We start from the raw sequence: 16,328 nt of genomic DNA, 5'->3' as shown, positions 1-16,328 counted from the left end.
CTTGCTTTTTCCACATAAATAGGCTGGAGGGCTTGTCAGAGGGCCAGGGGTCCTCCAGCAGAGGAAGGACAGGGGTGGGGGATGGGGATGGGGGGGTGGGGGGGTGGACGGTGGAGGAAAAGTGGGACCATGCTGGTGCGCGAGGTGCGCGAGACAGACCATGTGTGACCGAGGCAGAACGAGAGAAAATATCCGCGGCCGCCGCCAAGAGTCATGGCGGTAAGACGAGGGTGGGTGAGACAGAGTATGGGCAGAAAGATTACACAATGTCACTCTATGGATGAGAGTGTGTGAGAGTGCGTGTGTGTGTGTGCGTGTGTGTCTGTCCGTCTCTCTGTCAGTCTATCTGTCATGCGTGCGTCATGAGCCAAGACAATTAAACTCGGCTACCTGCTAAAGCGATTATAAGAGTCACACACAGGTTGTCGGCTGAAGGAGAGTGTGCGACAGGTTCCAGCTAGTCATCCCCCCCCCCCCTTCTGCTTCTGAGGAGCAGTGCAGTAGCGTTAGCGGCAGTCCCGCTAGCGGCAGCAGCGCTAGCAGCCGCCGTGGCAGCAGGAGAGGAGGAGGAGAAGGAGGAGGAGGAGGAGGAGGAGAAGGAGGATGAGGGGGGAGGTGAGGAGAGCCTGCTGGCGGTGCAGACAGTGGAGGCAGAGGGCAGAGGCTTACGGCAGGCCTGAGAGGAGGCAGGGCAGTCCAGGGACAAGGGCGTCTTTCACACATGCTGTTATTGCTCAGCAAGGCGTGGGAGTGTGGGGGGCGACCACTGTGGAGCGTGTGTGTGTGTGTGTGTGTGTGTGTGTGCGTGTGTGTGTGTGTGTGTGTGTGTGTGTTGTGTGTGTGTGTGTGTTGTGTCAGCGAGTAAGTGAGGGCCTGTGTGGGTTTGAGTGTAAGCAACTCAAAGTCACACATACCCGAAGCACATACACATGTACTTCTCCATGCTAGCTCAGGCAGATTTGTCCATGAACATATGGCTACTGTACTACAAACAAGATCCAGAGGGATAACATCAAATATGACACAAACCTACAGAAAGCCTACACACACACACACACACACACACACACACACACACACACACACACACACACACACACACACACACACACACACAAACCTTTTTGCAAACCCAAAGCAGGCTTTTCTTTCACACATTAATCGGCTTTACTCTTTTTAGGTAACAACAACAACACCAGACAGACATTTTCTCACTAGCGGTACTCAGCCTAAAGGTCTTGAGGTGTGGCTTGGCAGCCACAAGGTGAGGCATGTCGTCCTAAAGGCCAAATTATAGTTCAGGCGACAAGTAACGTAAAAGACACAAAACTGGTGTCTGCCAGGTGTCGCGAAGCTTGTCATGCACATCAAAACATTTTGAAATAGCGCAGACATAGCGCATATTCTGATTGGATATCAACTCAAAGTTCTACTGGAATTCAAATGCTATTGTGTGTCGCTCACAGTGTGTCTGTGTCTGTTCACTCTCATTTCGCGTTGAGATGTAATGTTACTGTCCAAGTTCTTATAGAAACTAGTTGACGTTTTATTTGACAATTTGTCACTGGCACTGGATTATGAAAGCCTACAGCTCCGCGCCATCTGTCGGCAACAATTCATTTTTTGCCGAGTGACACTTGTCACCTGAACAATAAACTGCCCTTAACTCCCTAAAGGGCAAGTAACAACAGAGTTCTATATACCCCGGGAAAGCAATATGCCAATAATCTGTGGCTAGACACATACACACACACACACACACACACACACACACACACACACACACACACACACATATGCGCTCACATGGAAGAATCCATTGAACATGCTTTTTATCTTGCTCATCAGACAGAAAATGCAATGTGACTTAGCTGCCAATGCTGCAGCGAACTTAAAAAAGAAACACTTGTCAAAAGATCCGCCACCATTAGGGGGGGAGTGGCATTCATATCATTGATATTTTGAATAAATATTGTTCCTGTGCAGTCAGCGGGGTGGAAGAGGGAAAATGCCAGTGAAATGAGATGACTGTCGACAATGTGGTGAGAGCAACGATCTGCCAAAGGGGACGTGTTTTGTCTCGGAGTAGTGAAGTGGATCTCGGGCAGACAAAGCATGGGAGAGTTCGGTGGGGATGGAAGCTCATGGATGAGGAGTTACACTGCTCGCTTTATTTTAGGGTTTTTTTCCCCTCTCTCTCCTCTTCCGTCCGGCTCTTCCTACTACGTTTTCCTTTTCCAGCTGCCAACTTGTCGGCTTCCTGAGGTACACAAATCAATGACAAGGGGGGGGGGGGGTGCAACTGAACAAGGATCTGTTAGCGTGGCTGAGAAGATATATGGATGGATGGATGAATGGATGGATGGATGGATGGATGAATGGATGGATGGATGGATGAATGGGCAGTCAAACAAGTGGACAAACTTTGCTGCAGCACAGGCCCTGATCATATGGGAGTTGCTGTTTATGGGTGTGTTTGATAGCGAAAGTATGTGTGTCACATGTGTATTACTCACTGGAGACAAGCAAAGCCACTCAGCTGAGACAGGGAGTCTGTGTCCCTGGTGGACGACCCTGGTGGACGACTGGTCAGGAGAAGGTTAACCCTCCGCCACACTCAATAGTGTCTTTTAGGATTTGAAAAGAAATTTATCAGATATTTTACAAGGGGTGCAATAAAGGGGACTACTTTTTTCCACTGGCCCCTTCTGCTCTCTCTCTCTCTCTCTCTCCCTCTCTCAACCACACACACACACACACACACACGCACGCACACACACGAGCATGCATAGGGAGCTGGACTAAAAATACAAATTTCTGTGTAAATTGGACACCAGTCGAAACTCTTGGTACATAAATGTGGCCTTTGTGCTGCAGTGGAAATGTTATACAAATGAGTCTTTTATTAGAACCACAAAAAAGTCTTTTAATTATATTTATTCAGATCAGTGCTGGAGTAACCCAAAGACTGGGGTTCTGACCAGGGAAGGGTGTGTGTGTGTGTGTTTGTGTGTGTGTATGTCTGTGTGTGCATGTGTGTGTATGTGTGTGTGTTGGGGGGTGTGCAATAGGGAAAGGGTGGAGAAAGAACGAGAAAGAAATTTCATACATTATCCAGAGTGTGGAGGGAGTTTTAATGGCAGAGGGAGGAGGAGGAGGACAAAATAATGATGAGAAGTGAAGAAACAGCGACTAGGAAAAAGGGTAGTTTGGGGGGGGGGGGGGGACGGAGCGCGAGAGAAAAAGAGGGCGGAGGGATTTTCAAAACCGTTTATACCTGTTTGTACTGGCGCGCCCAAGTGCACTCCTTCTAAGTGTTTCCTCGCATCGGTCAGCACGGCTAAGACGACCGTCTCCAGCCATCTATCAAAAGCCGTCAAGTTCCCTTTCTCCTTCAACCACCAATTCCCTTCTCCCTTTTCCCCTCCATCTCTCTCTCTCTCTCTCTTACCCTCTCTCCATCTCTCTCTCTCTCTTTCCCTCTCTCTCATCAGTCCATCCAACATCCCCCTGTGTCTGGCTGGCACCGGTCCTGAGCACATGGATCTTGTGTTTATTGATAATTTGTCAGGTGAGCGCCCCAGGTGGGTGTGTTTGAGCTGGGCGGAGGGTCATTCCTGACCTGGGGGGGGGGGGGGGGGGGTGGGGGGGGTGGAAGGGGCACCTATATCACACAGAAGGAATAATAAGGGCAGATAATATGTCCATTTACTGGAAGAGCCCATTGGAATCTCTCAGGATGTGTGTGTTGGCCTGAAGCCAGTGGAGGTACAGAGGTGCCACTGAGGGCAAGAAGTGAAAGTAGAGAAGTGTGGAGCGGAGAGAAAAAAGGAGGGAGAGAATAGAAGAGAATGAAGGAGGAGAAGGAGCTCCAGCAACCATCACTCTCACATCACTCCCCCCACCTCTCTCTCTCTCTCTCTCTCTCTCTCTCTCTCTCTCTCTTTCTCTCTAAGGAGGCCTTACATTGAAAAAGTAGCCCTCACTGCATTCTTCAAACTATGATTTTTTTTTACATGTTTGTTTGTTTGTTTGTTTGTTTGTTTGTTTGTTTGTTTGTGCACATGTGACCGAAAAAGAAAAGAAATGAGAGAACGTTGACTGGGAGAGAATAGAGCAAGTGGGCATGAAAAGGAAAAAAGAGAAAAGATTGGCAGTGGGCCGGAGTGCCAATGCATACCGGGGTAAGAAGCAGAACAGAGATGAATAGACGTGAACTTTGACCTGGAAGCCGTGCGAGGAGTGAGATTACAGTTGTTTGTAGCAATGTGAACACTCGCCCTAAGACCTCCTTTGTCATACTCACCACCAGCGCCCACTTGCATCCAGCACACACACACACACACACACACACACACACACACACACACACACACACACACACATACACACAGGAACTGCCAAGTCCCCCTGTGTGACCACTTTTTGTGTGGGTCTGAGACAAGAGCCTGTTTGAGAGGGGTAGCGGTGTGATCCAGGGGTGAAAGCTGGGGCACGACACTTTGGTGCTACTGTGATGCCCGTCACAGGGCTTAATCGGGAGGCCAGGCTCTCTCTCTCTCTCTCTCTCTCTCTCTCTCTCTCTCTCTCCCTCTCTCTCTCTCCCTCTCTCTCTCTCGTTCACTTTCAGCTCACCCTGGGCCTGTTCAGGCTGGGCCTGTGCTGAATGCTGATTGGGCCAAAGCTCTTTACAAGGGGACCATGTCCCAGGGAAGATGGGGGGAGGGGGCATTGGTACAGGATGCCTGTGACCCCCACCCCTGGGGAGCGCTTTGTTCCCTCCAGACAGGACCCATTTGAGAGCAGGGGGATGCTTGGGTGACCTCTGACCCCAAGGGCATGCTTGCCACCAGGGAGCACACTACACTTCACTCCTAGTTGCAGGCAACCTGAAGTGAAACTGCAGTCTGTTTCAGTTGTTTTGAATGGGGACGACGAATGCAACTGATGAAGAAAATAAATTAACCTGTATGAACGAAACACCTGAGCCTAAAATCTCTCTTGATACAATTGAACAGACATACAGTATGAATGATGGCCTTTCAGTAACAATGTCCAGTCAATGCTGGTGATTGACAGTCTCAGACACTCATTGACGGTTCAGATGCCAACCCTCACTAAGCACAGTGGCTAGCATTCCCACCTGGCCAGCCACTGCACACCTGATAAAAGAATCAACACAGGTAGACACGACCAGTGAGAATGAGTGAATGAATGACCTGTGTATGATCACAGCTTGCCAGACATACAAGAGAGCTTTTGCGTAGGAGAAACATCAGCGTGTTTACATACAGCATGGGCCCGTGCCACAGGGATCAAAGCCAATTTGATTTGTTCATGTGGGTTATAATATGCTATGGTGCACTGTGGCCATAGAGGCACCATGCCATTAGGTATAAAGCTCACTGCGGTATTTAAAGTCTGAGGTTAGCGCCAGCATATACGCACAGAGAGAATTAGCCGAGCCCCACCCCTGCTCGCCACCCTCCATGGCAACCCGAGGCCGCTACTTGAGATTAATTACGTGCTCCAGGTCAACAAGCCCGAATTGTGAGTGGGCGAAGCCAACGCAAGCAATGGAGTCGCCCTCGCAGCCCATGGACGGAGCCCAAGTCACACTGTTCACAAGTGTTTCTTCTTCTTCTTCTTCTCAACAGCACGTATCATACCACACCGCCAAGGGCACCATGCCGATCGTTTGAAGCCTTGAAGTCTCGAGGGGGTGCCAAGAGCTACAGTCGACGACGCATTCACTGGACTAACGAGTATTATGTGCTTTCAGAAATTCAGGGGATGAGGGGCATAACTTGTCTCAGTGTCCCCTGAAATTCAGTCACTCGTTGGCTTCAGAGGAGGAATTGCATGGTGGGAACTCCAAGGGTCACGACACAATCACCCCTCCCACTGACAAGACATATGCTTATGATCTGTGGACATCTTATAGTTTTGTCAGTGGGGAAGGGGGGGGGGGTCACTGAAAGACCTGCACAGATTGTGTGGAGGTCTCTTGTTTTCAGATGACGTGGAGTTTGGCTTGCTTCTCTTCAGTGTGGTATTCCCATGTAAGCACTAGCTTTGCGTGTGGTGTGTGCATGTGAGTTTGTCATTTGGACAAAGAATCCTCGGTTCTTTGCCCATATTGCTCACAGCCCCCTAAGCACCCCCCCACCCCACCCCCAAACCCCCCCCAAAAAGTATCAGACCACTTCAGTAGACTTCCAGAAAATAGATGGGCTGCAGCACTGAAATGTAAGCTCTTCTGAGGGAGACCAAAAGCTCATCGTCATCGCGGGTGTGGGGAGTGTGCAGAGTGAGGGGATGGGCTCTGTGTGTGTGTGTGTGCGTGGGTGTGTGTGTGTGTGTGTGTGTGTGTGTGTGTGTGTGTGTGTGTGTGTGCACACGCGCGCATGTGTGTGTGTAAAAGATGTTCACTGAGGGGCTACAAAACCATCTATCACAGAAAAGTCGCAAGCCCACAGACAGAAGCCAACGGGATATCTAGCCTATTCATCCGATTAGAGGCAATTACACACGCTAAAGCCCTTATTAAATAAGGGAATCGGAAGCTTGAGATGAATCAATCCAGTAGTACAGTAGCACAGAGAGTGGCCTAAAGTTACCTATAGAAAGAAAAAGAAAAGAGTAGGCTTGTGTATATTGTTTAGGGAGACTGGGAGAATCCAGCAAAGGTCAGGAAATTGCTTGATATTTGCTGGACACACTGGATATGATTTCAGTGACATCACAAAATGACATTCTGTCTGAGCCTGTCTGTTGTGGACAGATTAGGTGGACAGGTTAGCTGGACTGGTCTCAGGAGTCCAACTCTAAAATACTTTAACATAAACAATGAGAGAAAAGTTCCCTATACATAAGAGACATCTTTCTGTCATACCAACGTGATTCCCGACTCAAACTAACTCCCGACTTGGCTTTTATATCAAACCCAAATGTGACCTAGATACGAAAATAGTGAGACGAGACATATGACATATGATTTCACTGTTGAGGAGGATTTGAAGCAAAGGACCGGGGTAATGTAGGGACAAGCGCAAGGGCAGGAGTGCCGTGCGTATTTGTATATAGGCCTATGCATGGTCCTCCCAGGGGGAGAATCAGCGTGCGTCTCCACCGATCTTTCGGTGGCAATCCACGGATCAGATACGCACATATGAAATGTGTCGACATTTCGAAATCCGACCTTGCACAGTAGCACTTACTACCTCCGCAAACCTGGCACATAATGCTACCCATCACGATATACGAGCCGACAGTAGTTTGGCGCGTGTCGGATTTTAAAACCTGTTGATTTAAAATCCATCATTGAACAGATTTAGCCGGGGCATTTGTTTAGCTGAATCTGCCAAAAACACAGAAAGACTCAACTGGAATTTGTTCAGCTTTGTAATGCTACTCCTGGTCGAAACATTTGATCTGAGCGCAACAGCACCGTAACTTTACAGAGGAACTTGACCGATTTTGAATGAGAGAAAGCTCTGAAAGGAATTTCGTCCTATCTGGTACGTGCAAAACAACACTAAGTTAATTTCAATGGATCTTTTATTCAATTTATCTCACACGATCCTTAATATCCTGCATTTATCGCCTTACTGCACGTGATTAGAGTACGGAAACAATCACATCACCATATTACACAAGAATCTCTCTCCCAATCACGATTTACACCATTACAATATTACTATATCTTACCGAGCACAAAAGTACACTCAATCATTGTGTTCACAGGGGTGGTCATCTGATAGACCGATAGACATCATTACCCAGACTAACCTTAGCTATAGGACTGTAGAAAAACTGTATTTCAGTCGGTCTCCACGTGTGTGTCAGACTGTTTTCCAAAATAACCGAGAGGTAAGAGGCGCAATTCCGGGAACACGTAATTACAGAAAGCACATCGGTTCGCCCGCATAGAAAACCCGCCGCGGGACCTCTCCTCTCTCCTGAGCGCTCCCGGGACACATCAGCGCACTGACAAGTGCTACTTTGCGGTGGCGCCTGCGTGTGTATCAGCGGTTACTGATCTCTCTATTACAGACTAATTTAACAGAAATCCGCTATTTTTCTTTACATGCGCAAAAATACAGGCTAGGCTATAAAAGGTAGGTCTGACTGGTTGAAAACATATATGAAATTCATGAAAGCACTATAATTATGCACAACATGCAGGTCTCTTTGAGAAATCCATAGCATCTGAGTTCATCTCGCGAAGTTGACTTTTATACGAAACCTAGACTTCCATTACTAGTATACTCGTCATAAAAATATTTGGCACAGAGCAGAGCATAGAACAATACAACCATACATGTAGGGTACAATATCAGGCAACAGGGCTCAAGCGAACTGCATGTAGGCTCCCAGGCGCCAGTTACTCCCATACAAAGGTGACGCTGGGGATGAGACGGAGGGAAAGGCAAGAGAGGGGGAGACTGATGCTGGCGAACGCGCTTACCTGGAAAAGCCAGTGGCAGGTCTCTCCGATGATGGGAAATCCCATGGAACCCTTGGGCATGGGCAGCTTGCAGTTCTTGTCTCGGGTGGCGGTCCATCGTAGCTGCCACAGCTGCTGGGACACCGCCAGTAGAAGCGCCATGGACACCAAACACGCAGCCAGGGTCGCCAGCGCCGAGAGTAGGTCAAAACTTTCGAAGAGCATGATGCCGAAACACGGAGGGATACTGATCAAAGTTATCTTCTTAGGGAACGGACTAACCTCAGTGACTGTCTGGTAAGTTGTATGAATTCAGCAATATTGGGCTCAGTTTTGAATTTGAACGCGGATGCAACCACAAGAAAGGTTTGATGTACTTAATGGTAGTCTACAATAAACTTTTTTTGCGCTGCCAGTGATCCTAAGCAAGTTTAGCGCAGAATCCACTAATAAAGGTAACTGAAATGTTTAGTGAATTGAGTGCAGGGAAAAAATCGTCTGGGGTGAATATTGATAAAGCATTTCAAATACCATGTTTGTCAATTTCAATAATCCGTTCGTAATTTTGAAAAAGTCTGACACATTAATGTCAAACCAAAGCAACCACGTGGGAAATCTGCTCAGAGTTGTAGCAGCATTCTTAGAGGGAAAATAGTTTAGTCTCAAAAAGGGAAAAAGTCCAAATACCTCTCACCCAAAAGAAAACCTTCTTAAACTCTAACAACCTTAATTCAGTAAAATCAATTTCTGGTCACAAGGCAGGCGAATGGTGGGTATTTGAAATAAAACTCCTGTGCAGCTCGGATGCTGCAGACTAGGGCGCAAAAATCTTCAGATGGCTGTAATTCGTCTCTCTACCTCTTTTCTAGTCCGTGCTCTCTCTCACTCTCCCTCTCTCTTTCACATAGCCTACAGTTTCATGTGAGTTCGAGTCGCTGAGCGAGCCTTCAATGTGTGTTTATATAGAGGAGGCGGCAAGACTTCAGCCAGACTGCCAGAACCCCCCCACACACCCTACCCCACGTCTCTCTGAGGCGGGCGCTGGAGGACCGTGCGCCTGGCCGGTCGCCCGAGAGAGAGAGAGAGAGAGAGAGAGAGAGAGAGAGTAAGGGGAGGGCTAGACTTTTTTCCAACTGCTAACTTATCACCTGCAATTCAGCGATGTGCCAGTGCGTAGCATATGAGAGCCAGCTAGGGGCACGAAGATGGAGTTCCGTGCCATCAGCGCAAGCCCATACAATCCTGAACTATCTGACAGGACCTAGCCCACAAAATACTTCTGAAAATAACTATTTTGAGGTGAGAAGACAATTGCCAAGGATTACGACTAGGGACACTGTTTGACTGAACTATAAACGATCGCCCTTGACTGATAAGCGTGACTTATGAATTATCCTTGCGATTTATAATTGCCTTGTGCTGTATTTGCATGAACCCCCCATCTTTGACACATAAGGGATTGATACCATCTGCAATGCAACCCACAGTAACATATGAATTCGGCAATCATTTAATAATTATCAACTAGTTTCTCTAATCATAATAGATACATGTCAAATAAACATGTCAAATAGGTGCAGAGATCACATGTAGCCAACTAATCTGTGCATGCAAACATTCGTCTGCACCTAAGCTTTGCACAGCCATTTCATGAATTCATCTGATCAGACATTCAGTCAATACAGGAGTCAAGGTTCACGTAGTTACAGGTTCACAAAAATAATGTTCTGAATTAGGCAACAGACAAAGAAAAAATTGTCGTCTAATGGTTTTCTGATTTGTTTTTTTGTTATTGTTTGTGTGTTTGGGGTGAAAGATTTCTTTATTTGATATTATTTTTCGTGTGTTTATGTATGTATTTGCACTGCATCAGTTGCCCCTTCTTTCTTTCAGTCTAGAACAAAATCCCAAGTATAAACAGGGAAGTCTTAAGACACTAAGTCCAGCCAGTGTTATAGGTCTTTTTTGTGGGATGGTTTCAGTTATGCTTACCTTATGATCATAATTACGCGCGGAGAGTTATGTAATGATGCTCAGCGTATTAGGGGGCCAGTACTGACCCGAACTCTAACCCAGATGTTGCGCTTGCCCTTGTTACCTTTCTTACTCCGGTTTCAAAAATTAAAATCTGGAGCCCCCCCCCCCCCCCCCTGTCTCACACACACGCGCGCACGCACACATACACAGACAGACAGACAGACACACACACACACACACAAGCACACGCGCACATACACTCAGCTTTCAAGCGAATACTTATATGTTTCGGATTTCACCACGAAACAAATATTTACTAAGAGTGAGATTACAACTTTAAACTTTGTCGACATACATTGGCGTATATATAACGTATAACGTATGAATATATATATATATGATGTGAATAATATTGAATCCTTCAGCGTCAACGACAGGCTGTGCACTGCCCGTCAGACTCTATATACTGCTATTTTTAACACATTACTTTTCGGAACAAATAAACTTACAGAGGAACGTAAAAGACATGCCTATCATTATATATCCTCTCAGAAATACTCAGGTCGCATGTTGCGCACAGTGGACACGCGACACATTTCTCATAACGTTACACTGCCGTCCAGCGGCGACTGGGAGAACGCAAGGCTTTGAACAAACAGCAGGAGTAATCCGTGCCAACTCTGGGTCGAGGAGAGTTCAGCTACCGTCACACTTGTAAGTTTAATTGCGTTATTTACCGAGCATCCATTGAAACTCCAATATTTGTTATAAGACCCAGAGGGAAAGCAACAATGCCCTGTAGTGCGTTAAGAGATATTAAGCTGCTTATAACCTGCTTTCATTAATATATAAAATATTCATAACTTGTACATCTTCAGACATGAATATACGCATTCTTTAGTGGTCAAACATATTGTTTACAAAGAAAATGCAAGGTGCATTATATGAAAAATATATACTTCATAAACATAACCTGATGTTCCATATTTATTTTATTTTATTTGCATTCTATCACACAAGACTACATTAGTGTTATGCAAAGATTTATTTGCGAAAGCAACTCTGAAAACCTCTCAGCTCAGTTTTTAAACGTTCATCTGGCACTGGGAATTAGAGTCGAGGCAAGGCGTTGAAAGGTCCAGGAATACCTTGGGGCACCAAAGATTTACAGTAGCCTAAGCAGGAGGGCTGTACAAGTCTACAGCTAATGCATGCAGAGCTGAGAGATTTACAAACCAAGTAAACTGTTGGTTTAATAATTCATTGTTCTTGTGGAAAAGCATAATCTGCATGACAAATGGGATTTGAGACTATTGCACAGTCATGCTGACATGTGACATTAAAGCACAGCTATGTGTATGTGTGTGTACAGTATGTGTGTGTGTGTGTGTGTTGGGGGGGGGGTATGTGTGGGTATGTAACTTTTCAGTCATTAAGAAATAAGTAAACAGCATTTCAGAGTATGTATGAGCAATTCGGTATGCCTGTAAATTAGTGAATAAAGTACACTCCAAAGCACACCATTATTGCTGTTTGTTTTCTTGCCTGCTGGATTGTCAAACAATACTTCTTTGCAACTTCCCTACTGACTAAACCACATATCCTGTAGGTCCTGTCAATTACATAACGTTCTGCTTCCATGACATCCCCTCATCTAACTGTCTTGCCTTTGTCACATGTCGTGTCTGACAATCAGCATGGCTCATACGCTGTTACCTCCACAACAGATAAACGTTGGCCAGCTCTGAGGTTAAGCCTGGGGGGGTGGAGGTAATAGGTAGGTAGGTGACAGTGGCTCAATTACAGTCGAGACTTTGACTCAGACCAAGCCAGGCGTTAGCTCTGAGACCAAATTAAGCAAACACGGGCTGGACGCTTCAAAGGACAAATTAAATCTTACTTAAAGGTCGTAGGAAATGAAATCCACGAGGAGAGACAAGGGGAAACGTACAGTATTTACCTCAGTACAGAGCTGTTTCCCCCGGAGACGTCAGGCTGGTCAGAGGGGGGCAACCTCAAGGGACATTAAGGTTGTCTGAGGTAATTGTTCACACAGCAGAGACATATTTGTGAGCTGGCTTCTGTGTGTGTGTGTGTGTTTATGAGAGCGAGAGAGAGAGAAAGAGAGAAAGAGAAAGTTTATTTCTTCAATAAAATAGTCTATGAAATAAATAGACTATAGTCTTCCTCACCTTTTCTAATATGTCTTACGGGCTCAAAATACTAACTTCATGTCCAGTTTGTAAAACATATGGAGTATGGATGGCATTTTGTTTTACGTTTGTTGTTCATCAACAGCACAAAAAAACTCCATATAATAACTTGCTGAGTTGTGGAGCACAGTTGAGTTCCCAATGCAGACCTATGTTTAAAAAGCATGTTCATGGATATTCTACTTACTCCTTTCTACCTGTTAAAGAACACAAAGCTATGGTTTAAATGTCCATGCTGTCTTGCAAATTCACTTACCTGGCTTTATTCAGTGTTTTTAATTGAGGTGCTATACTTCAGTCCAGCTCCATTCCAAGACTGTAAGTTCACGTCTGACCTGAAAATGACCCTCAGTGCGGCTATATTTGTCTAATCAGCCCTCCAGATGGACCCACTCCTCTGCTTGTCTCGTTTCGGCGTGGTGCTGGATGAGACCGCTTGGATGGCCATTCAAAGTTATGACGCATGACATCTAGGCCTAAAGTGCACACTGACTCACATTTAACAGCCCTAAAGTAAATTAAATTATCTAAAATGTCTGAGTAAGTGTGTGTGTGTGTGTGTGTGTGTGTGTGTGTGTGTGATTACAAGCAAACAGACGAGAGACAGCTTCACTGCAACAGGGGGCATTGCCGTGTACAGATGTAATGTTACTGCAATACAAATATCCATTATGATTTGAATATAGTTTCAGAAATGCACTGCACTTGAGCACACTTGAGTTGAACAGAGCTTCCCATTACTAAAGCTCATGGGCTCTTAGATGCTCTCATCAGCACTGCTTCTTTACAGAAAATTCAAGCTAGCAACATTTTGCTATTAGACAAAACATCAGGATTCCACTGAACAGAGTCAAACCGCTATCTGAGCCTGGAAAAGCACACAAATTGGCAGAGAACCACTGTCCTGACAAAGATATTCACAGAATGGAGATTTAGGGTAACATCTGGTTTGGCCAATAGCAATCGATGCACAGAAAAGAAAATATGCCTAGCAAACCAACAAAATACATCAGAGACAAGAATGCAAATAGCATGTTGTTTTATTTAGCCGGGATTATAAAAACAAAACTTTTATTTTCCTCACATTCTTCACGTGTCATGTGTCCTGCCAATACAGCTACAACACCTTTTTATCCAGCATGCCGCTTGGATATTATTTATTGCCATTCTGTCCCTATTGACAGTGTGGCTCAGGAGAAAAACGTCCACCACAGACGAGTGAAACCTGAAAGCCAAGTTTGCCTCAAAAGCCAGAGGGATTTCCGAGCAGTGAGATGACAAATTGCACCTTGCTTCATTTTTGATCCCCGGGAGATGTTATTTACTGTATATGTGTGGAGTTGGGGATTCCCTAAAGGGGAATCAGGATTAGTTTCGCTCCATGGTGGATCTTCACCTCTGTGACAGTGCCTGCCAGCCTAGCTGATGGATGGGAAGGGTTATAGATGACCATAACCGCCACTCAGAAATGTGAGGAAAGAGAGGGGTGGGATGTGTGCATGCTTGTATGTGTGTGTGTGTGTGTGTGTGTGTGTGTGTGTGTGTGACAGAGAAAAACAGCAAATAAGGATGGGAGGGAGGGGGTGTAGGTTATACTTGCCCCAAAATACTGATAGTCTGCCACCCTCAGTCCTGGCTTGAGCGTCCTACTGTTGGGTTGACTGTGCAGTGAGAACACCAGTGTCTGGTCCGTATTCCAGCCCTCAGCCCACTCCGACTCCAGCCAAACCTGGGCCTGTCCACAATAACCTCTATTCACATAAATATGATGGACCGCTCTGAAAGCCAGTCAGACTATATCTGCTGCGGTGTGCTCAACTGGCCTGCTTGGAGTCTAGGAGACAGCTACTGGGTCTGGGGCCCGTGCACTCGACTAATGGACAGGCTGGCAAGCAGATGGGTTGTTCTCGGCGAGTCCAAGCCATGTTCCTTAAGGGTCGTGCTCTCATCTTTCATTATGGACCTCCGTGTCTCGCAGTGGTTCTGGGGGCTCCATCTCAGCTGCACTGAGGAGTCGAGTTCAAAGCGGTTCAAAGTGACGGCATGCTTGATTTCAATCAGAGCAGCTCTGTCAGTGCAATGGAGCATGATTGAAGTCAATGTTCCTGGTGCCACAAACCAGGGACTCAGAATCAGCATCCAAACATACACAGTATTAACCACATTACTGGTCCACATACATGTACATCAGAGAGACATTGACACACGTGTAGGCGTGGTGTACAAGGAGAGACATTTTAACAGACACAGATACAGTACATACAAACCTGACATCAGAGGTCATATACATACATACATACATACATACATACATATACATATATATATATATATATATATATATACATATACATATATATATATATATATATATATATATGTATATGTATATGTATATATATATATACATATATGTATATACATATATGTATATATATATATATATATATATACATATATGTATATATATACATATATGTATATATATATATATATATATACATATATGTATATATATATATATATATATATATATATGTATATGTATATATATACACCTATGTGAGGATGCAGAATTTTCATTAAATGCTTTGCCAGTTGTGGATGTCATGTGAGGACATGCACCATCCAGGTACAAGGTCAAATCATGCTGTTGTGTCTAGTATTCAATCACAGAACACTCAACTTGGAATACGTACATATTTCCCATTATTTTTGCCATTACTAAAAAGCCTGACATGTAATTGAGCTTTTGGGTTTTTTTGTGAAGAGACTAAGTAGTACATTCAAAACGTTGTTTAAGAAATGTGAAATAGGGCTAGAGCTAAACTACTTCATAAAGTTATTGACATACTGTCGGTTTTGCAAAGGTCTCGCTGAGTTCATATGGTTCAGGATAATAATATGGTTCTATTTGCGCATATGGCAATTAAAGTAATCATGTCTAAAGCACAACCATTTGTTCTCCTGATATATTACAGGTCTCCTGTGTCTGATTTTCACGCTTAGGTCAAGATGTCTGTGACATGGCGAGATCTGCTCAGTAGGAACTGCACATCTGGCTAAGTTCCCAGAGCCTCTTGGAGAGAAGCGTCCAGTTGTCTGCTCAGCGCTCCTTCATTTGCACGGAGACAGAGGACGGAGAGAGGGAACAAAAGTTATGATCCGTCTCTCATCCCTTGATGAGAGAAATAAAATGTCAAGCTTGGCTCACTTTTGATAGCATTTGTTGACACCGAACAGTGGAACAACTCTGAATGACAGATGCAGCCCAGTGATACCACTACTAGATAACTCTCAGTAGTTCTCCTGCCTTATCCACCACAGCTCACATTAGAAGCACATTATGCTGCCTTTGTAGAGGCCTGTGTCCTAAACCCTTATTTTGCTTGCTCGCTTACATGCAAGTTGCCACATTTGAGAGTACACATTTGTGAGTCATAATCAGACAGAATGATTTCGGTAATGATAGTGATAGGGATTTGTCAAACAAAAATGAAACCTGAAACACAAAATAGAAACACTCGGCAAGTCAACCAAGGTAGCCAACAGGTAAGTTTACTTCTTCTGGAAAGCATCACCAAAACTGACACAAACACACACAGTAGGACAGACACCCTCATACAGTTACATCATGCCTGGGTAGGCTTTTGTTTATTTTAAGACATGCCCAAGCTGATATCTCTGGG

The 16,328-nt window shown here is 45.2% G+C and overlaps 1 protein-coding gene across 1 annotated transcript in view; it reads right to left on the bottom strand.

Annotated features, from left to right (window-relative positions):
• cyp26b1 (cytochrome P450, family 26, subfamily b, polypeptide 1) overlaps positions 1-9,423 on the bottom strand; it is a 26,628-nt gene extending 17,205 nt beyond the window's left edge. The window contains exon 1 of the mRNA XM_076289083.1: positions 8,471-9,423. Coding sequence (XP_076145198.1) covers positions 8,471-8,674 — 204 coding nt within the window. The 5' untranslated portion in view covers positions 8,675-9,423. The remainder of the gene's footprint in view (positions 1-8,470) is intronic.
• Positions 9,424-16,328: the final 6,905 nt, after the last annotated feature.

This window comes from Alosa pseudoharengus, unplaced genomic scaffold (genome assembly GCF_046254945.1).
Source record: "Alosa pseudoharengus isolate Yale_2024_CS ecotype anadromous, Long Island Sound unplaced genomic scaffold, YU_APseudo_1.1 YU_APseudo_1.1_scf_17, whole genome shotgun sequence".
Taxonomy (NCBI): domain Eukaryota; kingdom Metazoa; phylum Chordata; class Actinopteri; order Clupeiformes; family Clupeidae; genus Alosa; species Alosa pseudoharengus.
Note: the sequence above shows the minus strand (reverse complement) of the source record. Positions and strands in the feature narration are given on the sequence as shown.